General features: G+C 35.0%; 1 protein-coding gene across 1 annotated transcript; it reads left to right on the plus strand.

Annotated features, from left to right (window-relative positions):
- The first annotated feature begins 386 nt into the window (after positions 1 to 386).
- LOC148939383 (uncharacterized) lies at positions 387 to 21,284 on the plus strand. Its single transcript, XM_089106623.1, has 4 exons — positions 387 to 715; positions 9,931 to 10,076; positions 16,287 to 16,443; positions 21,045 to 21,284. Exons 1-4 carry the CDS (start codon positions 387 to 389, stop codon positions 21,169 to 21,171), a joined length of 759 nt encoding a protein of 252 aa, XP_088962749.1. The 3' UTR covers positions 21,172 to 21,284.
- Positions 21,285 to 23,335: the final 2,051 nt, after the last annotated feature.

Below are 23,335 nucleotides of genomic sequence, written 5' to 3' on the forward strand. Positions count from 1 at the left end.
GCCCCATCCCGTTCTCTCATACAATACAATATGAACAAATGTGTCCGCTGCGGACTTCATAGACATTTACCATGGGCCACAGATTGGGAAACACAAATATAGCTTGTGCAGCATTTGTACCTAATAGAATATATAATCAGAAGTAGAAGCTATACAAGTCGTATAAATAAAGACTTTGATAATCAGCGCAATGGAAATACTTTTTTTTATCCAAAGAACATAACATACCTTTCCAATGACTTTCAATGAGTTTAATCTACCTGCTTGATGACGCGAGAAAATCCCAAGCCCAAAGAATTTTGCACACATTGGACTCGAATTTGACCTACTTGTTAACATCGCCCTAAAGCTAGAAAACTGAAGGCTGCTGCCCGACAGAGGATTATATGCAACCGATAGTAACTTCTCCGCTAGCTCAGTTGACTTCTAAACACCACAATCTCAACGCAGTGTACGAAATGAAAGTGCTCATAATTTGCGCCCTAGCAGTTGGGGCTGTGATAAGTGCCCCCATGAATGAAGTCCAGACAGGATCCCATTTGGCCGTAAGAGGCCAACAGCCTAGCCAAGTAGCACCAGTAGATCGTCAGATTGCTAGACAGGGCTTTGCTGGTCAGGATAGCTACTTAGCAGCTCTTGAATATTCTCATAATTCAGCTTCTATTCAAGGAGTTGATGACGAGTCTTTGCTTAACCGAATTCGTGGATTTTTCAGGTAAGCAGGCTATACATATTCGGAGACGATTGTGTGTCTACTTCCATCCTATCTTGTTCCAATTCTTCATAAGCTTTATTCGATTAATAACGCTGATAAATAGCATTGAATGATGAGGCCTATAATTCAATTAAGGGTTACATTCCTTTGCATGGCCTGTTTTGAAATAAACTCAGCAATAACAAAAGAATAGGGTCAATCGTTTCCCCATCCAAAGCTTTTCCAAATGTAATGATCACCACCATGATAAAGACCCCACTAATGGGAACCAGGGGCGTCCTGAGGCTAATTTTATTGGGGCGCGATCTTCGTAAATTTTACTAAATTGCTAACCGATTTGTGCCGAATTATCTGCAAAAATCAAGAATTTTGCTAAATTTCGGCAGATTTTGCAAAATTTTACCGAATTGCTACCTGATTTATGCCAAATTTTCTGCAGAAATCAAGAATTTTGCTAAATTTCGGCCGATTTTGTAAAATTTCAGTAAAAATTTTCGCCTTCGGCGAAAATTTTCCCGAATTCCAAAAAAAATTGGGGGAGGGGGCGCGCAAGAAAAATAAATTTTTTACACATTTTTTATTTTTTTGTAAAAGATCGACCCAAAAAAATACCCTCCCTCCCCGAAAAATATCCTGGATACGGCCTCACCTGAATGGTATGGAATTTTTCATGAAGTAAAAAAGTATTTTGATTGAAAAGAAGAGCATAAAAAATCCATAGAGCATCTTTTAAGTATCGAATATTCAAATATAGCATCTATTACTGACTGATATTTTTTCTTTCTTATGTGATATTTTTCTTCCTATGTCTTTCCCAGTTGAAAACTATTGATTTGATTAGACATACAAAAAGACTCGAAAAAATGTCTATCCCAAGTTCTAACACGACACTCCCACTTTGCAAATTAAATGGCAATATGCTAACAATACAGCAGTCCTTTTTACACTAATTAAATAAAAAAAACAAGCATTTTTAACTGAAAGTAAGGAGTGACATTAAAACTCAAAACGAACAAACTATTCCGTATATGAAAGGGGATGTCCCCTCCTCAACGCCTCGCTCATTACGCTAAAGTTTGACTCTGTCTCACAACTTTATTTTTAACACAATATAAAACTTTAGCGTAAAGAGCGAGGCGTTGAGGAGGGGACAGCCCCTTTCATATACGGAATAATTTCTGTTCGTTTTAAGTTTTAATGTCTCTCCTTACTTTCAGTTAAAAAACTTGTTTTTGTTTTTAATTTTTGAATGTTTTTGAATCAATGCAAGTTTTTATTTTAGCTCACCGTACAAGAATATTTAATACAAAATTCGCATATTCATTTTACTAAAATTTCTTTTAGTAAAATAAAATTTCTTTTCTTTTAGTTCTTTTAGGCCGATTTTGTAAAATTTCTGCCAAAATTTTCGCCTTCGGCGAAAATTTTCCCGAATTCCAAAAAAATTGGGGGAGGGGGCGCGCAAGATAAATAATTTTTTTACATATTTTTTATTTTTTTGCAAAAGATCGACCCAAAAAAAATACCCTCCCTCCCCGAAAAATATCCTGGATACGGCCTCACCTGAATGGTATGGAATTTTTTATGAAGTAAAAAAGTATTTTGCTTGAAAAAAAGAGTATAAAAAATCCATAGAGCATCTTTTAAGTATCGAATATTCAAATATAGCATTTATTACTGACTGATATTTTTTCTTTCTTATGTGATATTTTTTCTTCCCATGTCTTTCCCAGTAGAAAACTATTGTTTTGATTAGACATACAAAAAGACTCGAAAAAATGTCTTTATCCCAAGTTCTAACACGACACTCCCACTTTGCAAATTAAATGGCAATATGCTAACAATACAGCAGTCCTTTTTACAATAATTAAGTAAAAAAAAACAGCTTTTTTAACTGAAAGTAAGGAGCGACATTAAAACTTAAAACGAACAAACTATTCCGTATATGAAAGGGGCTGTCCCCTCCTCAACGCCTCGCTCATTACGCTAAAGTTTGACTCTGTCTCACAACTTTATTTTTAAAACAATATAAAACTTTAGCGTAAAGAGCGAGGCGTTGAGGAGGGGACAGCCCCTTTCATATACGGAATAATTTCTGTTCGTAAGTTTTAATGTCTCTCCTTACTTTCAGTTAAAAAAAACTTGTTTTTGTTTTTAATTTTTGAATGTTTTTGAATCAATGCCGGTTTTTATTTTAGCTCACCGTACAAGAATATTTAATACAAAATTTGCATATTCATTTTACTTTTATTTGGTTAAATGGCTTTCTCGAAAGTTGTTTAATTTTATTTACGAACGTTTTTATTAGTAACAAATATACGTAACTTACGAATTAACTTACGTAACGAACTTCTATATTCATATATTTTTAATACCTATATTAGGGGGTTCACCGCCTAGTAAATACCTCGCTTTTTACGATAAAGTTCGAATTTTGTTCCAATTCTTTAAAAATTACCCCTTAATCACAAAGGCCGTTAATTAGAATAAATAGCTCTTATGAAACTACTAAAAAATCTTTGGCTTAAAGAACGAGGTATTGACTAGGGAGCAAACTCAATCATATGCCTAAAAATTTCGGTTTGTTTTACATTTTAATATTGCTCCTTACTCTCGGTTAAAAAACTTTTTTTTTATTTAATTTCTGATGTTTTTTTTTTAAATAATAGTCAGAAATCCGGCGCCCCATTCATAAAAATGTCCCTTCCCCCATGAAAACTTCCTCCGTGGAAAGATCCTCCCACCACCCCTGAATCATCCCCCCTCCAACAACCAGAAAAAATCCCCCCGGAAAATGTCCGTATACTTCCCAATAACCCAAACTATATGTAAACATTGGGTAAAGTTCATGACTTTCAGCCCTTCCCCCGGGGACTTTGGAAGATTAAGTCGTCCTAAAAGACATAGTTATTATGTTTTCGACTATGTTGAACAAAATGCCTATCTCAAAATTTTGATCGGGTGACTTTGGGAAAACAATTAGTGTGGGAGGGGGCCTAGTTTCCCTCCATTTTTTTCACTTATAAAGGGCACCAGAACTTTTCACTTTTCACTTATAAAGGGCACCAGAATTTCTGTTTGAATGAGCCCTCCCACGATATTCTAGGAACACTGGGTCGATACGATCACCCCTGGGAAAAAAACAACAAAAAAACAAATAAACTTGTATCCGTGATCTTTCTTCTGGCAAAAAATACAAAATTCCACATTTTTGCAGATAGGAGCTTGAAACCTCTAACAGTGGGGTTCTCTGATGCGCTGAATCTGATGTTAGGATTTTATTGAGGTTCTATAACTTTTAGGGGGTGTTTCCCCCTTTTTTCGAAAATCAGGCAAATTTTCTCAGGCGCTTAACTTTTGATGGGTAGGACTAAACTTGATGAAACTTATATATTTGAAATCAGAATTAAAATCTGATTCTTTTTATGTATCTTTTTATGTTTTTATGTATCAAAATTCCGTTTTTTAGAGTTTCGGTTACGATTGAGCCGGGTCGCTCCTTACTTACAGTTCGTTGCCACGAACTGTTTGATCAATACACCGCAGCCTGTATTTGTGTTAACTTTCTCTGAATTTGTCGCCGTGATATTACGATGTTTTTTTCGTAAAGAAAAAATATGGATGCTATACTGCTCTTTTGCCTTCCTCGTCAGTAGACAGCATATATTCATCATCGATTGTCTCACCCCTCAGTTCAATTTTCGAAACTAGTTGGTCCTAATTTTACTTCGGAAAAGGTATCAGGTTATTTAAATTTGTTTGTACTGTGTTATTATGGTCCGTTCAAACTTAAATACGCAAGGCAAACTTTATATACGAGAGTATTTCTATTAAGATAATTTCTTAAACCACATTGGCCTGCCATAACATAAAGAAAGAAAATGATAAAAGATGGTTCGCTTGCATCCGCCGATGGCAGGTCAGAATTTTAGGATTCTGTGCAAATCACGGATATTGGCGAATGACTCACTTTATGGTTGTTAGGTATTTGACTTTAATCCTTGTAATTTTGTCTTTTATTGAATTTTATTTATCTTTTAATTTCTGGCTGTTTTTTATTAGTTTTTAATTGGTTTTGTTGACTTTCCGTGTTTTTTTTTTTTTTTCTTTGGCACTTTCCTAGTTTATATTATTTTTTTCGCGCTGAAGAAGAGAGGCGGCTGTTCTCTCGAAATATTAGCTTTGTGTGTTTCTTCAGTATTTTCGTTTGGCCTTTAAAAACCCTATTTTTTTTCGTTTTCTTTCTTAATGGTATTTCTATTAGGTTTTCCTTGGTACAATATGATTTTGGAACTACACTTTTTTGTGTCTCGCCCTTGGCTGCAAATACAAATTTCATCTTATGCAAGCAAAACACGAAATTTGGGTACTTATGCATTATATGGTACACACGAAAGAAGTCAAGTTTGGTTAATGTTAATTAAATAAAATAAAATAGGATGAATATATAATAGTTTAGAGACAAATTTGGGCTATATATTTGCACATTAAGGGTGGGGGGTGGGGGTAAAGCAGAGTATATATTAAATACGTAACCTAGCCTAAACTAGGTACCTCCCTCCCAAACCCCAAAAAACAATAGATTAAATATTGTAAACGCAATGACAAACCACGCTTTGCGATCCATTTATCTCTTGCAAATACCCGTTTGACTGGTTTCCTTTAGTATTTCCCTATACAGTATATCCCGTCACTTAGCCGTCCTGGCTAAGTGGACAAGCGCTGGGTTGAGAACTCTTTGTCCAAGGGGCACGGGGTCGATTCCTGGCGTGGCCGGTTATTTGGTTTGGGACGAGTGTCAGTGTTGTGACACTGTAAGCTCAGCCAGAGTCGACCCAGCTCTAAATGGGTACCTGGAGAAATCTGGGGAATGTAAGCAGAAAGGGTGTGCGAAAGCGCAGGATGGCTGGCCCCCAACCCCCCATTGCACTTCCTGGCTGAAGGGCCACGAAACGGAGATCAGCACCGCCGGTTTGGACCTTAAGGGTCTAGTGCAGTCATTCTTACTTTTACTTTTTATACGGTATATAGCGGGGTGTAACATATAATGCAGAAGTACCGACATTTGTTTAAAAGAAGAGTTGGATTAGGCCTACCTATTTGGTTTAGCATCCTTATTTTTAATCCTTGTTCCTCCCTCTAGGTTTGTATAAAAGAACGAGAGACACAAAATGTATGTCGTTTTTGTTGTCTTGTGTGATTTTTTTTTTCAAATTAGTATTATTTTGAACTATCAACCAATCGCGGATGAAAAACAATACAAACATTAATATAAACGAACAGGACCACCAAACTTTTGTATACAGCCTATGGGTTTATCCGACCCCATCAGGGAGGACGGGGACGCAATTGCTACAGTAGCAGGTATTATATAAAGATATTAGACAGAAAATCATTCAAAATATATGCTACTATGTTTCTGGGGTGCATGTTAGTTATTTTTTAATATATACGCTTTCAGTCCCCTCCTCTTATTCAAACTGAATCTCATTCTGTCAGTTTAATTGAACCACGGCCCCCTTCTCTCCTCTAGTACCTGGCTACGGCCCTTGTTTAAGCAGGGTTTGTTGATTTTGTTGCTGTTTCATGCATCTAACGGTATACATGCGTCAAATGTTGGAATCAGACATGTGTCGAACATTAGAATCAGGACATAATACAATGGTTAACTGCATAGATTCAAACAAATCTGACTTGGAGGGAGGAGGATGAAAGCATTTTTCATGAGGTGAGGTCTTAAGACCAGTCTCCAGAGGGCGGATTCCCTTCTATTACCCCACCTATTTGCAGGCATGGTTATCTCTATTTTAAATATTGAGGATTAAGGTGAGGGTATTCTTTATTCATCCCCTTCTACCGGTTTTTATCATTCACATGAATTTAACAGTTTAAATATGCATATTATATACCAAAGCCGATAAAACTGTACAAAAATAAAAGAAACTGGCGCAATTTCTTAGAGATTCATACTGACTCCCCCCATTTATCCGTGCAGCCATTTAAACATTTGCCTCTCAATCACCTGGAATATCTGTCTCGGCTTTTCTCTTTCTACAATTAGCCATGTCTTGATGCCTACTGCAAAATACTTGATGTTCAATTCAAGTATTCAAGAGTCATTATGACTCCCAAGAAAGCACTTCCTGTTTACAGATCCGCTAAAAAAAAAAAAAAAAATTACGTATATCCAATATTGTTTATTCTTGTTTTCCTCAAATAGCTTATGAACTAGTACTGTTATTTTTTTTCAAAATCAAAATAGTTAATATTTTGTCCAGAATTTATTTCGATGCCCTCTATTTCACCACAAGGACAGTACAGTCAAGATTTTGTCCAATTCTTTTCCTTAAATAGCTTATGAAGTGGTATGATTAATTTTAATTCTTTCTAAAATACAATAATTAGCGTTTTGATCATGAATCATTGTTGAAATCTTTATTGTTTTATTTTATAAGTTTATTGTTTTTGCTTGTTGCAAGATCAGAAAATGAAAGTAACCTATATTTTAGAAATCAATCCGGAAATTCAGGTAAAGCTGACCCTGGCAAAACATGTTGCCAGGAATATTAAATAGGAAATTCTGGCATGCGGATACTGACTCGTAATTGAGGGAAAAAGTTATAATATTACTCTATCTCTAAGACAGTTACGTCTCACTTGTAATATATCATGCCAATTAATTGATTGTGTAAAATCTTGAATGTTCTATTAAATTCCTTTAGTACTTCTTAACTTCTGAGTTAGAACCTATTCGCCGTCTTGGTTTTTGAGGCACATGCTGAATATTCGTGGAGGTTTTTCCTGACGTTTACTGTCCTGCCCTTCTAAGAAGGAATAGTATCTATATTTTCGGTTGGTCTAGTCCGTGTCAATCGAAAGATGATCGATTATAACGATTTCAATGAACTAATTGGAAAGGTTTGTTAAAACGGCAGAAATAGTGTTTTCTAAATGTAAGATTAAATGATCCTTGATCTAATGGCAATAAAAACATTTGCTTTATTTTGAAACACGTAAATAAGCATACACTAAACCAAAGCTCTCTTTACATAGCTGCGTCTTTTCTTATGCAAACCAGCTAATGCGTTAAGCACAGGTTGAAAAAGATTCTGTTATGCCCAAAAGTCTATTATATCCTTTAAAATGTAAAAGGTATAAATGGAAACACGGGATCTTGGAGAACATGTACGCTCAAAAGATTCCTTTTTTTGGTGGGGGGAGGGGTAATATTGAAATTTTTGTATTGGCTGACATATTGCAACGCAGCTGGTGTACCAACTGGGCTGGTGATGATGTGGCAAAAATCGTACAACGTGATTTTTGTTAATTGAGGATGCAGCCGGATGAGCCTAGGGTAGATCCATTTTACATGCCAATCAGGTAAAACAAGTCTTTATATATATATATATATATATATATATATATATATATATATATATATATATATATATATATATATATATATATATATATATATATATATATATATATATATATATATATATATATATATATATATATATATATATATATATATATATATATATATATATATATTATTTATATAAGGCTCTCTCTTACGAAGCCAGGATAAGCCATTTGATTTGGCGTTTTTTTTCTTCGAAAAAGTGCTTTAACAAATTTTAAGCACTTAAGAGAAAACGGTAAAATCACCTCCTATTTTACATGACAAGTAAGAGAGAACAGTATCCACACTAGAAGAGCAAAGCCTAGGATATGCCACAACTATTTACAACATTGCAAAAAAGGAATCGCAATTTATACTTTACGGCTGAAACTTCAAATGTACAATACCAAGAAATCTCAACTGGTTTCCTAAGAAGATATCTACAAAGAAAATAATCTTCTTTTGTATTTTAAATGTCAGAAATATTAGTTCCTATTACCAAGGCCATATCCAGAAAGAAGAGGCAACCAGGCTTAATCCCCCTTCCCCTCGAAATTTTCGTATAACTCGTAAAAATGTAGCAAAATTGCATATAAACACATTTTTGATCTTTTTTTAAGTTTTTTTTGTAAGACCTTCTGGATAAAATACGCCTCCACCTCCCGAACAAAAGTCCTGGATACGCCTGTGCCTATTACGACAATTTCTTGTAAATCATCTACTTTTTTCTACCGATCTTTAAATTTACCTCTTTTGTGATAAAAAATTGTCATTTCTTGTGGTATTATTTGCTCACATGACCAGTAGATTAGTCCTAAATTAATTTCTCTTCAGCAAAAGTTGTTATTTTTCCATATATTGAATACATGAAGATTTTCCTTATCCTGAACAAATGACGACCTTGATGTGGAAAGAAAAAGTCATTGCTTTCAATCATACGTGCCTCGACAATAGTTTTGCTATCTTAGCAGAATTGTGTCAGTTCAGTATGTTCAACTGAAAAGTCTATTTTTGATTTTAACGAAGCCTCAAAAACCAAACCATTGCATTTTTATTTACTTTGCAAAATTATATCCAAAGTGATACAAAAGGGCAAACAACTGAATATTGGTTGAGTTATTTGTACTTATTTTGGGATCAGATTTCCACGCTAAATTGATTTGTTAAATAGATTTGACTGACAGTTCTTCAGTTAACTAGGTCCGAAGGACGCTCATTTGATCTGAACGTTCTGACTTCGAGAAGAAAAATGTCAAATTATTTTTGCTCCTGAAGAAAATTGTTTTTTTTATTTATCCCATTTTTTGCGCCTTTGCAGGCAAGAGTACCACTGGAAAATCTTCCAGAACGGAAGGCAATTACTACCGACAGTTTTAAACAGGAGTATTTCTCATTTTTTCTATTTTAATTTTTTTTTTTTTTTTTTTTTATGTCACGTTTTGCAGGGAAGGACAACTCCCTCTGGCTATAAACTATGGCCTAAAACAACAAAACACTTTTCCTTCCAACCTCGGTTGTCTCTCTTCTCTTCTGTGGCGTATATCTGGCTCTGCAGGTGCCATTTTGCATAAAAATTTATTAGGGAATCCTTTTTCATTTTCTTGTCAATTAGGAAAAATTGATAAAATGAAATATATACGACTTATCATTTAGGTATTAAATTTTTAATTTTCACCCATGATAGCTAATTCTCCCGACTTTTTTCTTTTCAAACATCCTAGCACCGTTGCTTCTCCTTTTTCCCTCAAAAGACGTTGCCTATTTTCTGGTCAGTTATGTTTCTAATCGGGTATTTTTTCTTTTATAGCCCAGGTAGCGCTCGCTTTTCACGAGGTGCTGTGGCTGCAAGTGCTGCCTCAGCAGTTGCCGCAGTTGCCGCAATCGCAGCCGTCTTCCCATTTGCTGCCGGTAGAAGAAGGAGAAGGAGATCTATTGACGGTGAAGAAATTGACGGTAAGCAATCCATTCCAAGTACACCATAACAAAGAGGAAAGTTCAATTTTCGCTAAAGATTTCTTAAGCAAATACCTTCGTTCCATAAAAGTTCAACTTTGCATAGTATGCGTAATTAAGGGATACAGAACAGTAAATGAAAGTTACGGTTTTTTCATTACTCATCTGCATGATCTAAAAATATAATTGCACAAAAAAATTAAAAGTAATGACAATAAAACGATAAACACACGAACATTTTCTTATTTTTTTATTATTATTATTGTAGTCTGGTAGTTTATTTTATCATTTCCTCTATTGTACACTATCACCCAATATTGTTTTACCTTTTTTTTTTATCGTTGATGGTTCTTGTATTAAAATGTTTGGAATTGTTTTCTTCGTTTCAGAGCCCTTTTAAGTTTTGTTTTTAATTGGAAATGTTTGACGATCAAGGAGGCGGGCAGGGAAAAAGGGGTAACTGCCCCTCCCTCGGTTTTGAAAATTAACTTTTTTGTATTTTCATTAAAGTAATTCGAAAAAAGCTTGTCCTCCCCTACATTTTTGTGAATTGTCACTCTTCTTAATGATCGAACGCTAACGAATTAAAAAACGCTTGTTTTCATCACAACTGCTTTGTTGTCTCATTGATTTTTATTATAAGAAACGACAGTTATGAGGTTCCTGTTATGTATCTTAGTCTTCTGGACCTTCCCAATTATGTAGACTTCTAATTTTAAGAATTTGACTTCTTTACAGGTGTACTTGGATTTTCTTTCAAAAATGTTTTAAAAGAAGCATACCTTATTTTGAAAGATGCACTTAATTGACGATGTTATCCGGAATCCAATCAGTTAAGTTTAAGACGTTCTGTCAGGACTCCAAAAGTTTTTGCAAAAAGAAACTATCGTAAAAAGACTTAAACGAAGTCGTAAACGACTTGGCAAAAAAAAAACTATCGTCTGGATTTAAATATTTTCTAATATAAAACAATTAACCTCCGAATCGGCTTCCTATGACTTTTTAAAGTTTTAATAGTATTGAATTTTGTATTTAACTTCCAGGTTTAGATTTCCAAATTTGAAATTTAGTACCCAGGATTAGGACTCCCAAACAAATTAATTTGTTGGGTGTTTTCACTGAAAAATGTTATTTGCAAACCTTTTTGGGTTACGAGACCATAACTGTTGGTCATCGTTATCCCGCAACAACAAAATATTGATCGGCAATATTAAGTAATACCATCACAAAAAATAAGTTAGGCAGAAAATATTTCAGTTATGTGGCATTCTTGATAATAGTGTTTACTAAATAAGAGTATTTTCAATAAGCATTGAAAGTAGTATTTTTAATACTATTTTCAAAGCATTGAAAATAATTATTGAAAATAGTATTCAATAAATTTTCAGTATATTCAATAAGAAAATGATAGTATTTCAATAAGCGTTTCAACTGTTTTAAAATCATTAAATCCAGAAATATGGACTATGTTTGCCAATTTTCCTTGAAACAATAAACTTTGACAGCATACCACCGAATTTCAAAATTAACAAGAATTCAAATTTGGACGCAATTTCAAAGTTAACATAATACGACCCCTCCCCTGTCTTATCATCATGAAATCATTTTTGGTCATTTATTTATTTACTGCGATATAGCTGTAACAGTTGATTATACAACTAGGTCAGTTCCCCCTTGATGAAACAAACGACGGGGAAAATTGAAACAAATTGGAGTGTTGCCTTTCACTGTAATGTATCAATATCTTCCGGAAAAGATGTACATATTTTGTTTATTTTGTGTATTAGCCTACTATAGTCAGTCAAAATGGCTTTTAAAAATCTAAATGGTATTCATGACTAATTTAGTATTCCCCAATTTGAGGTAGGCCTAATTTAATTATTATTTATAAACATTTTCTTTTTAACGTGCAAAAATGAGGCTCAGTTTGATTAATGGCTTCAAATTTTAATTTGGTTCTTGAGTCGCTCCAAGGCTCATATCTTTCTCAAGAAAAGGCACTATTTTTCGGATTACTATAGCCAAATGAAATCTGAGTTTCCTTCTTTTTTTAAGCAAGTTAACAGAATTATTTTAATCTTTTTGGTTATAGCCTGTAGAATGTCTTTCAACATATTAGATACTGTCAGTATTTCCCTCCTTTTCTTCGCTTTTGAGCATGGTATACATACTTTTGTAGACTAATTTATTAAAACTTGAATTTTAGGTCTAGAGTTTACAAATTGTTCAAACAAAATTAAAATCATAATATGAACTGACTCGGTAATCAAAATCGTTTCAAGATCAGACGTGTTGACTACATTTGGTAAATTAAAGTCTTTTTTTCTTAATTGAGCTCCTTACTCGCGTATCGGTTAACTCACGAAACAATTAACGGATCTGAGTTACAACATATACAAATCAAGTGTTTTTGTAATCCAGCTAGTAGCGTTAGTCGGGAGCAGGATCTAGAGCAAACTTTTTGGGGAGGGCAATGTGACAAGTGTGACAATAATTGACCAAATTGACAAACCTATTTTTAGAAAAGAGTGAAAAACGGAAAAAACAACAAAGAATGAGGGTGCCAGATAAACTCCTGGGGGACTGCCCCCCCCCCTCCCTAGCACCCTGAATCTGCCGGTGGTCGGGAGGGTACTTGCGCACCGAGATTTTTTGCCCCTTAGGTGTTAAAAATATCTTTATTTTGGTATTATCATTGAAAAAATTAAAGTGCCACCTCCTCGGTTTTGTAAAACACATCCCCCCCCTAATTTCTGTGAATTGACACCACTGAACACTGCAATAAAAATACGAAGTTTTTTTGCACTTGCTTGCATGATATTATATTGTCTATTTAAGGTATCTTATAGATGTGTTGTCTTTTACGGAACTTGTATCAGAAACAAAACATGTGGCGCGTTAAAATAACTCAGGACCAGTCGCTCGCCAAAGATCTCTATCACTTCCATATATCAGTCCGCGGCCGCGCTTCAGTGTGTGTGCTGTCTTTTCAGCCAATATGAACCAAAGATCCTCATAGTTAATGAATGAGAACATTCTTGCTGGCCCGACTCCTGGTTGCAAAGCCGTATCCAGGGGGGATACCGGTTTTACCCTCCCTCTCTCCGAATTTTTGTCCGAGTCGTGAGAAAGTGACAAAAATATATATTAACAAATTTTTGATGCGTTTTGTTAATTTTTTACCCCCCTCTGAACAAAAATCCTGGATAGAACCTTGTCTGGTTGAGTAGGAAATACTTCATTGAGTTTTTCATGCTATTGATAAAAACTTGTATGCTATACTTGTTTACACTATTCCTTGATGGCACGACTGCAAATTTCCCAGTTGAGGAAGGTCCCTTCAGAAGTGGAAGGTTCCCTACTGAGCATTGAACAAGGTGCAGTGGTTTTGACCACGTCAAGAATATGTGGCGATTCATTTGAGCTTTTAGACTTCTCAATCAAGCTTCAACATAAATTATTTTGGTCCGATCCTAAAAGCTCTTTTTTCTTTTTAGGATATTATTAAGAAATTTTATTGTAAACCTCAACGGATTAGTGTAACATAAGTAAACAAGAGACTAAATTCTGAGAATAGGCAAAATTTGGGATTCATCGTTTTGGTTTGCTCTTTCAAAATATTGAACTCGAGTCAAGGATTCAGGTCGGTCTTGTGTAAATTCTTTAACTCGTGAGACCCCAGACCAACAGTTTACACCATAATGCATAATTTCACATTTGTTTTGGTGACGAGCATCTTAGCAGAGTGAAAAGTCGAAAACCCGGATATTAAGAAAGAATGCTGATAATAACATCAGGTGCAGAACTTATAACACTTTCTCTCTGCATTAACTCACAACAGATTTCGGAAACATGTTTTATTTCTTTGTCAGTTGGTACTTTTAACATATGCGTAATTTCAAAAGCTATTTTTGTTTAGCATCAATTAAATAAATATAAAAAAAAGCAGAGAAGCGCTAGCCAATGGGGTGATCAAAGTACAAGAGATGTTTGTATTTAGAAATGTTGGATAGCAAGGTGACGGCAAAAGATAACGATATAATTCCTGTTTTGTTTGAACTTTATCCTTTGGAAGACCGTAAAAGGCGAAAATAACTCAATAGGTCTTTTGGTGTTTTCAGAAATTTATTTTGGAGACGGTGAGGATGCGTCTTAAGTTTACCCCTCCAGGGCATGGGCTTGTCTATTGGTGCTTTCACTTTATCTGAAACGCTCAAAACTTGATTTGTAAAATAATTGTGCAGAATGTTGAAGGTATTGAATATCAAATTAGATAGTACAGAGGTGTGGCACGCCGGCAGCTGCAGGTATTCATTTTTCCTGTGAGGGAGAGTGACGAACCAATGAAACTTGCCGAAAGGGAGGACTAAGAGACTTGCCAAGAATGTATCTTTTTCCTTGTTATAGTATTTTAACTTTGTATACGTTTACTATTTTTGGGTAGAGGAGAGGGTAAATGCACGTCTGAACTAGAAGCCTATGTAGCCTGGCTATCACAGTATAAATATATATGCAGTAATGTAAATATATTTCATGCATTGGATTTTTTTTTTTTTGGAAGAATTGGATTGGCGGAACCACACATGAAGGTTGAGCCAAGGATAAGTTCTCGGTCCCAGTTTGTCTCAAAATCTTTCAATGGACAAGATTAGAGCTTGCGTTACTGCTTATATATTGGTACTGTGATCAGGGACGTACGCAGGGGGGGGGCTCCGGGCCCGCCCCCCCCCCCCGAAATCTCACGATTTTTTTCTTTTTCCCATAATTTTCTGATTTTTCTCACAGAACAATGGGTTTGAAGGATTTAGCCCCCCCCCGAAACAAATTCCTGCGTACGTGCCTGACTGTGATGGCTATTTTTGCCAAAATACAATGGTTAAAATCTAGACAATATAAAAACAGTAAAAAGACTACACAGATAGGCCACTAGTCATTAGGAAATATAGCGGTATAATGACGACTGATCTCCGTTGTCATATTTTCAAAATTGTTGCTCTTTCGCTGCTATTTGATTAAAGTCACATGTCTCACATAGATGTTGCCTAAAAAAAATATTGGTCATTTAATTTTTATAGGATATATAAAATATCAAGAAAAAACATTACTATAACGTTTTGTTTGATTACAAAAAAATACCTATAGGCTACACACTTTTTTGCCTTATATTCACTTTTCCATCCTAGTAAAACGACAAAAACAATTACAACTTCTTGGGGCGCCTAGCAATTTTGTTTTTGGGAAGTTCAATGGATTGCGGCTAATATTATACATATATAGATTACCAACAGTGACTGTAAAAGTAAACAAGTAGATTATTGTTTCGTCTTACTTTTAGTTCCTGAAATATACGACACGTGCTGAAATTTGTATTTATGTCAACTGAAAATGCTCTCGGGGCCATGTTTTCAGCAAGGGGTCTGTTCAGAAGCCAATTTAAGTTATTTAACCAAGTCGATGTTATAAAAATTAATGCAAGTTTATCAAAAATAAGTTGAATTCTGGTTCAACTTCAAAGCACAATACATAGGATGGAAAACTATCAGAACTTCTTGAAGTTGGCTATTGTGTTCAGGAACAGAGAAAGTTCTTAAGTGCATTTGACACGATTAATTGCAAAATAATATATATAGTTAGGTTTTGGCAGTAAAAACGTTTTCGGTACCAATTCTTAAGGGAAATCCTTATCGCGGTAAAGGCTATAGTTAAGAGTCATATAAGTGCTTTAACGTAAAACCTAAAAAAATGTAATATCTACAAACGTAAAAACCGTAAAACCTCAAAAAGCGTGGTTAAATTTGCTTCTGAAAAATTTAATAGTCTACAATGCATGATTCTCAGGTATTTTCTCAAGTTTTTAAGCTGATTATTCATGAAAAGATATGTTTTAATGTAGCGAAAGTTTCCAGTTAGAACTGAAAATGAAGAGATTATTTGCTGAAAACAAAAATGAAAATTGTCACCCTCCCTCTCTACTGCTTGGATTGTGAAGAAATAACTTGGTTTAGTTTGAAAACTAGGCTACAAAAATTTTTCCGGAAAAACGATAGTATTCTTAAAGGATACGAGGAATTTTGAATGCAAAAATAAGACGTAAATTTTATATGAATCGCTAACGGTTTCAATGATACTCAATGATAACAAATTCTTATTTACTTTTTAAAGTCAGTATTTACTTAATGTATTACTTTTTATTATTTTTTTTCTTTACAGAAGAAATCGAAGCTTCTGTCAGTCCCATGGGAATGCTCGCCCAGAGAGCTCAGGAGATTTACGCAGAAGTAAAACAATCTGATGACTGTATTGAGCGTATTGCCTGTGAGCTTGGTGCTTATTCTAAAGGCTTTTCTTACAAAGATTCATTATTCAGGTAAGCGCATATTTTTTCCAATTATTCAAAAATTTGCAAAAAAAATAAATAATTTAGCTCAAAAGCATTGCAAACTTTGGCATCAATCTGAGGAGGTAATGGGGTCGTTTTTCTTTCAACTTAGCCCATTTCCAATGTGCCCCCCCTCAGTTTCGTTTTTAATGAATAATTTTAACCTCCTAACCTCTCAGATGTTATAAAAGGTATGTGCCTTTTTTATATTAAGAAGGAAGATTCTTTATCCCTAGTACTACATAGCTTATTAGTAGTACATAGCCCAAAATAGCTGAAACGTCAGTGAATACAATGATTGCTATTTAGAATTGTAAGAGAAAAAGAAATACTGCTAGTCCTTGGAGTAAAGTGGTTTCAGAAAGGGAAGGGTTTCAGCCCTCGTCCCTCACTGAACGTACAAAATATGGAATGCTGTAATATTTGAGGAAAAAAAGTAACGCTTCTCTGGTGAGAACAAAACTTTTTTCTCTCAAATCTCCGTCCCCACCGCTCCGAGAGGAATTGTTTGCAGGTCATACCTTCCTATAAACAGTTTTGGATGGAGCCCTTGATCAGATTTATTTGTTTCCGAAAATTTTTTAATATCCTGAATCTCCTGTCGGGAAAATCAACAAAATGTCTTTTGTTATAAAAATGACAAAAAAAAACATCATTTTACGAAGAAGTTGACCCTTGCTAAATCCGTTATCATTGCCCTGTCAAAAGAGCTGAACAAGAGAAAGTATAGGTTCATAATGCCGTGTTTCTTGACCTGTTATCTGCTTTAAAGATACTGCTTCATGGGCGCCCATAAGGGGGGGGACGGGGGGCGCCCCTCCCCCTTGGCTCAATGATGTTGCCTTATTTTTATATTTTGTTCTGAGATTTCTATTATATAGCATTAATATTATTCTCCATGACCACACTGCCTTTTCTAAGACGAAAACAATAAGAATTCCAAATAGGGATAGGTCCTTTTATTAGACAGTGAAACGAAAATATAAAACAAAGACTCTAAATATTTCGATGACACAGTCGGTTCAGTAACTCTACTGAAGATGATGACCGACTGTGTCATCGAAATATTTAGAGTCTTTGTTTTATATTTTCGTTTCACTGTCTAATAAAAGGACCTATCCCTATTTGGAATTCTTATTGTTTTCGTATATAGCATTAAACGTGCCAATTAGACGAGGTTTGCCCCCCCCCCAAGAATTCAGCTTATGGGCGCCCATGTACTGCTTTAGAATTAGATCTCAACTATATGTGGAGATAAGAAAATGACACGAAACATCTCAATCAAGTCGTTCCTTTATGTTCCCAAAGTTAAACTCTGTCTAGTTTTAGGTTGTAGTAATTAAGCGTGTGAACTTCTTGTTAAATTTGATTAGTTCTGCCATAAACCAACCCCCAGATTATTTAATAAATAAAAGTACTTGAATGTGATGATAACCCAGAGCTAAGTCCTTTTGTGTAAGTCACTGACTTCGAAAAAAGTCGATTCTTTCGAATTGAAAAAAAAACACAATAAATTTCTATTTGCTATTGCAGTTGAAAATTCATTCTATGCAGAACTCCAACCGGGTAACTTATTTTGTAAATTCTACTCAGAAAAAAAACACAATCCTCACAAGATTCTACCCAGAAAATCTCGAATCTTATAAAGTTCAACGCAGCAAAACTCATTCCAAGAAAAATTCGACCCCCCCCCCCGAAATCGACCCACCAAAAAAACACCAAATTAGAGCTAAATATCGCGGCAGGGAAGCAGCTAACCATTAGAGACTAATGGAGGAAGTGCCGAGCAAGGAAAAGATTTTGTCAGGCACAGTTTTGTAGGGGCATTTTTGAGCGATTTAGATGCTGATGGAGCTGACAAGGATACAACGAGAGTGTCAGCAATGTTACAGGCAATAATATCGACAGTTATGACGACGATAATGGTGACGACCATGACAGCATCCTTATCTCCTCAGACCCATGAACCTAGGAGAATAAAACTTGGTGTACATGAGATCACGGCCTACAGTTGAGAAAACAAAGATGCAACTTAGGGTTTGAATCTGGCTGATTATAACGAATGTCGACAAACAAGGAAAACTAGAGGGATTCTCTTTCCCTGAGAAAACCTGAAAAATCTTAGCCAAAAAACTGTTTTTTTACATTTTTGACCGCTTTCCTTTGAAAAGTCTTCTGAGACAAATGCCTAGCTTATTCTCAGGCCTGAATACCGAAGTATTCCAAAAGGAAGGAGGTGAAATACGAAATTTACGCCTATTTTATAAAATTTGGGGTGTATTGTGCAATTTCATTGGAGGACTTGCCCAACCTCACCTTCTTCCTGTGTGTTTAATTTAAAATTACCGCGAGTCGAAAGTCCAAATTGCACCTTGTTTTCTAGAGTGTAAAAAGCTAATGTCGTCAGAAGTGGAAAACTGGCAATGATAAATTGGTACTTGGGCATTATATGGGCAGTTACAAGGAAACCAGTCATGAAAAGCCCGTTTTGATGGGTTAATTCAAGACATCGTTATAAAGTAATGGAATGCTTAGCGTGGTTTTCATTGCGTATACGATATTTAAACTGTTGTTTTTTGGGGTTTAGGGGGGAGGGAAAGGTACCTAGGTTAGGTTACGTATTTAATATATGCAATGCTTTACCCCCCCCCCCCATAATTTGCAAATATATAGACCCAATTTGTATATAAACTATTATATATTCATCTTATTTTATTTTATTTCATTAGCATTAACCAAACTTGACTTTTTAGAAATGCCCATATAATGCCCAAGTACCGATAGATTTTTCATTTTACTAGGAAAAAAGGGCTGAGGGATACTACTCACACGGTCCTAGATCCATCAAGACTCAAACGTCATTCTCACAGTCTTCGTTATTATCATGATCAATTTTTATTGCCACCGACGTCTTTGACGTAAACTTCATGATAATAAGAAAACTCACTGCCTTAAATATCAGTGAATTATTTTCCCCATCGTCTTCTTCTAACCTCTTCAAAATCTGGCATTCCCTCGAATTTTGTTGGGCTCAATTTTGCAAGGGGTTGAACCTTGCGCTGAGATTTTGCTTAGTCGAGTTTTGAATGGGACGGGTTAAGTTTGTATAAAACCATGTCCCAATTAAACTAATAGATATGGAAACCATTTTTTTTGTTAATATAAAAAATATTTTTAGAATCCACCCGTTTTTGTTTTGTTTTTTAACTAGTTCAAAAACATAACAACTGGGTATTTGCTTACAAACTTGTCTTTTCCGTCATGTTTCGAGGGGCAACTTGCCTAGCTTTTTTTGCCAAAACCCGCCCTTGAACTTTGAATTTGTTATTTCATTACAAGCCCACATAAGGCCTAATTTTCTTATGACACACAAATTAAGCGATTCCTTGCGGTCAAGAAAAAGAAGCACATCTTAACAAATTGACTAACAACTATAAAAAACTGGTTTCATGTTAAAAATAACGGACTCAAATATCGGCACTTTGCCTACTCGGTCATTGAGGCGACGCACAGGTTGTTTGTTGACTTTTCATTTTTTTTTTCTTGCGTTTTCTAGCCGACTTTTCAACCTTATCAATTGTGTAATAGGGTACCATCTACAGAAACGAGTATGACTTCAAAATCTTGTCCTTATTTAGTCAGCAGTTAGTCGTAGCTTTTAGTGCGCTACTTGTAAAGTTGATTTGTAACAAAAATGACTTGAGTATGTGCATCCAAAGTACGTTTTTGCTCCGTTCTTCTAGTTGCAATGAACAGTACCAACATCGATATTTCCATCTCTAAAGGGCTGGGCACATGTTGCTGATTTCAGGAACTGATTTCCAAATCAGTGCCGATTTTAAAGGAAATCGGCGTTGATTTGAGATTGAAAAATTTTCAACAGATTTTCAAAATCAGCACTGATTTTCAACATGATCATCACCAAAAAATAGGGATACAAACAAACAGCCAACCAGAGGTATCTCTGGTGAAAGACCCGACAACTGAGCTTGAGAGAACTAAGCTAAGATTAATCAAGTAATTATTAATAGACTCCAGTTGACTATGTGCGTCCATGATTTTCTGTTTTGAAAATTTTGCGCAATAAATTTTTGTTTCAACAAAATTTTTCTTACCGCTATCGTTTGTCCACTATGCTGAAATCAGTTCCCGGAATCTGCTACGTGTGCCTAGCCCTTAAATGATGAAAAAAACCATAAGTAAACTGTGTATAAATAAATCAGTTTTACGTCTTCTTCACAATTTCTCTTTTTCAGTGTACAAGGTATACAAGCAATTTTTTACAAAAACGGCAAACTAAATTATCAAAAATGGCGGCAAAAATGGATTTACATCGGGGTAATTCATATTATTTACTCCGCTTTAAATTTGATATGATTTTATTAGGTTTTTGACGGCAAAATTGTTTTAGGCACTCTTTGGCTACAATCCTTATTTTTAGGGAATGTCCATTTGAATTTACAAAGTGAACAGTCAATGAAATGGTCTGTCACAAGAGTTTAAAATTTTTCTTAAGTTAAAAGTTTAGGTTCAGAGCGACTCTATTATTTTGTTTTCCCATGAAATGACGTTAAAATTTATTGTTCCAGGGTTGCCAGTGTGTTTGCATCTGATTCATACAGGAAGTACTTGAACCGCTTGTCCGCTGCCTCTGAACGCGAAGACGAAGTTGATCATTGCCGAACACGCCTCAAGTGCAAAGCAATCGGAATATAGTTTGAATTGCTCATTCGCAGTGAGAGTGAAGTTTCATGTGTGAATATGTGCGAAGTTTTTGTTGATAATATTATTCTGTCTATTTATAATTAATAAATATTTCTTTTGTTTAACATATTATTTTAATTTTTCGTCTTCAGAAGTAAGACTACAGATACAAACATTGGCTTTGCCATGTAAATGCGTACACGGGCTATTTTCAAAAGGGATGGGGTGGGAGTAAATCTCAAAAACGGCAAGAAAAAGGTATCTACAGAAAAAATATAAATTATGACAAAATCGTAAATTGATTTTAGATTTTTAGAGGTCCATGTCTCAAAACCCTCCTATGGCAGACATGCTTGGTGTTATGTGATACTGGCCGCCCAAGGTTCTATTAGATTTAGTCCTGACTTTAAGTGGGCATAAATGGGCATTTCTACAGTCATTTTTTGGCGGGAGGTGCTTTTTGACTAGAAAATATCACATTTTTAAATATTGCATTTCATTTTGTTTGGTCTTCCAGAGAAGAACCAAAAGGGTCTTCAGATTTACTTTGGGTATTTTTACCTTTTGGTTTTAACCAAAAATGTAAATATATGGCATTTATGAACAAAAAAAAATCATCCTTTTATATTATTTATGAACGTTTTTATTCACAAATACGTGATTAAAACGGGAAACATTAGTTCAACGGCGTTTAAAGAGGGCTTCTAAACACATTTTTTAAACTCTAATTAAAAAAAACCGGAAAACTGAAGAAATTTGAAAATTTTAGAGTCCGTAGAAAAGAAACAGTTGAAAAAAACGCTAATAAAAAAACTTATTGACTTTAAACTCAAACATTTACTGTGCGGACTGCGGACAAGCGCGATTAGATCTACAAATTAAAAAAACCCCTTCTCATGTACTAGCCTACTATGTGTACCAAATCTGACTTCAGATTTTCCATCTTGCCTGGGTTGCATAATTATGCTGCTGCAAATAGACTACGGTGCTTCACCTCTAGCCACATACAAATCGCTGACATATACTATATATACCTAAGCTATAGCAGAGGACCAAAAACATAACACTCTGGAATACCACAGTCTATGATGTTAAAACCTTGTTTTACATCAAGAGAGAGACCAGCATTGGAGATAGGATTTCAGCCAAATGATTTTTAAATTAAGTATTTGTTTATTTAGATGTTCATAAAAAAAGTAATTCATTTGAAATTGCCATGGAATTTCGCCTTTTAGCTTTCCTTTAAAGTTTAGGAAAAGTGTGGTATTGCAGCTTTAAGCTCCTCCGTGTTATTTTTTTGTTTTTTCCCCTACAAGTGAAAGATTTATATCCAATTTTTTTTATTCTAGAATTCATTCTAGAAGTAACCACTTGAACGGAATAATGCACCAGGAATATATATCTAGAAATCATCTTGGATAACGTCCTAAAGTACAGGAACATTCTATATTATCGTCTTCAAGGCAAAGTCGAGCCTTTAACTTCTCTTACTTCTATAACCTGCCTTGCCAATGTTTCTTATAAAAATAATATATAGCTGTTTGAAAGTGCACCGAGGAAGGCCAAAAAATGCAGGTTTGGACTTAGTGAGACATCATACAGGAAAAAATTGGACACCCAACCTAACATCTCTTATTTTCAGATGCAAGTGCAGTGACATGATTACCATAAAAATATGTTTGCCAAACCAAGAATAAGCTTTTGACACAGCTTGTCAATCAAAGACAACACGTCTCCATTCTAAGAAGTTTAACAGACGCACGATCAACAACAGAATCAGACAAGATTTTTATGCCAAAGGGTAATTAATGAGCAGTCCTTCAACCTCTGCAATATTTCAAAGTAGACCACTTCGCTTTTAACGTTATTCCACTAAATTATTAGGCCTGCTTTAATACTTTGTTTCTGCTTCAAATTTAGATATTTGCTACATTTTTACCATCTTTTTTCTTGCAGAACTTAGGGATTTTCGTTACAGAAAGAGAGATTTCGGATGCAAGGCAGGTTTCCACGTTAATTTTGAAACAGAATAACCAGCGTGGAAAGACACGCTAATGTAGTGAATAATTCAAATTGTCGGGTTTAATTTTGACAGTGTCTTTGAAAAGCAACTAAAACTGAGTGATAGCACCTCAGAACATGATCTTGGAATTTTTTTTTTTCAATGGAGAACTCT

The sequence above is a fragment of the Artemia sp. Qi Xiang Cuo genome, chromosome 21, assembly GCF_049724085.1.
Source record: "Artemia sp. Qi Xiang Cuo chromosome 21, ASM4972408v1, whole genome shotgun sequence".
Lineage (NCBI taxonomy): Eukaryota > Metazoa > Arthropoda > Branchiopoda > Anostraca > Artemiidae > Artemia > Artemia sp. Qi Xiang Cuo.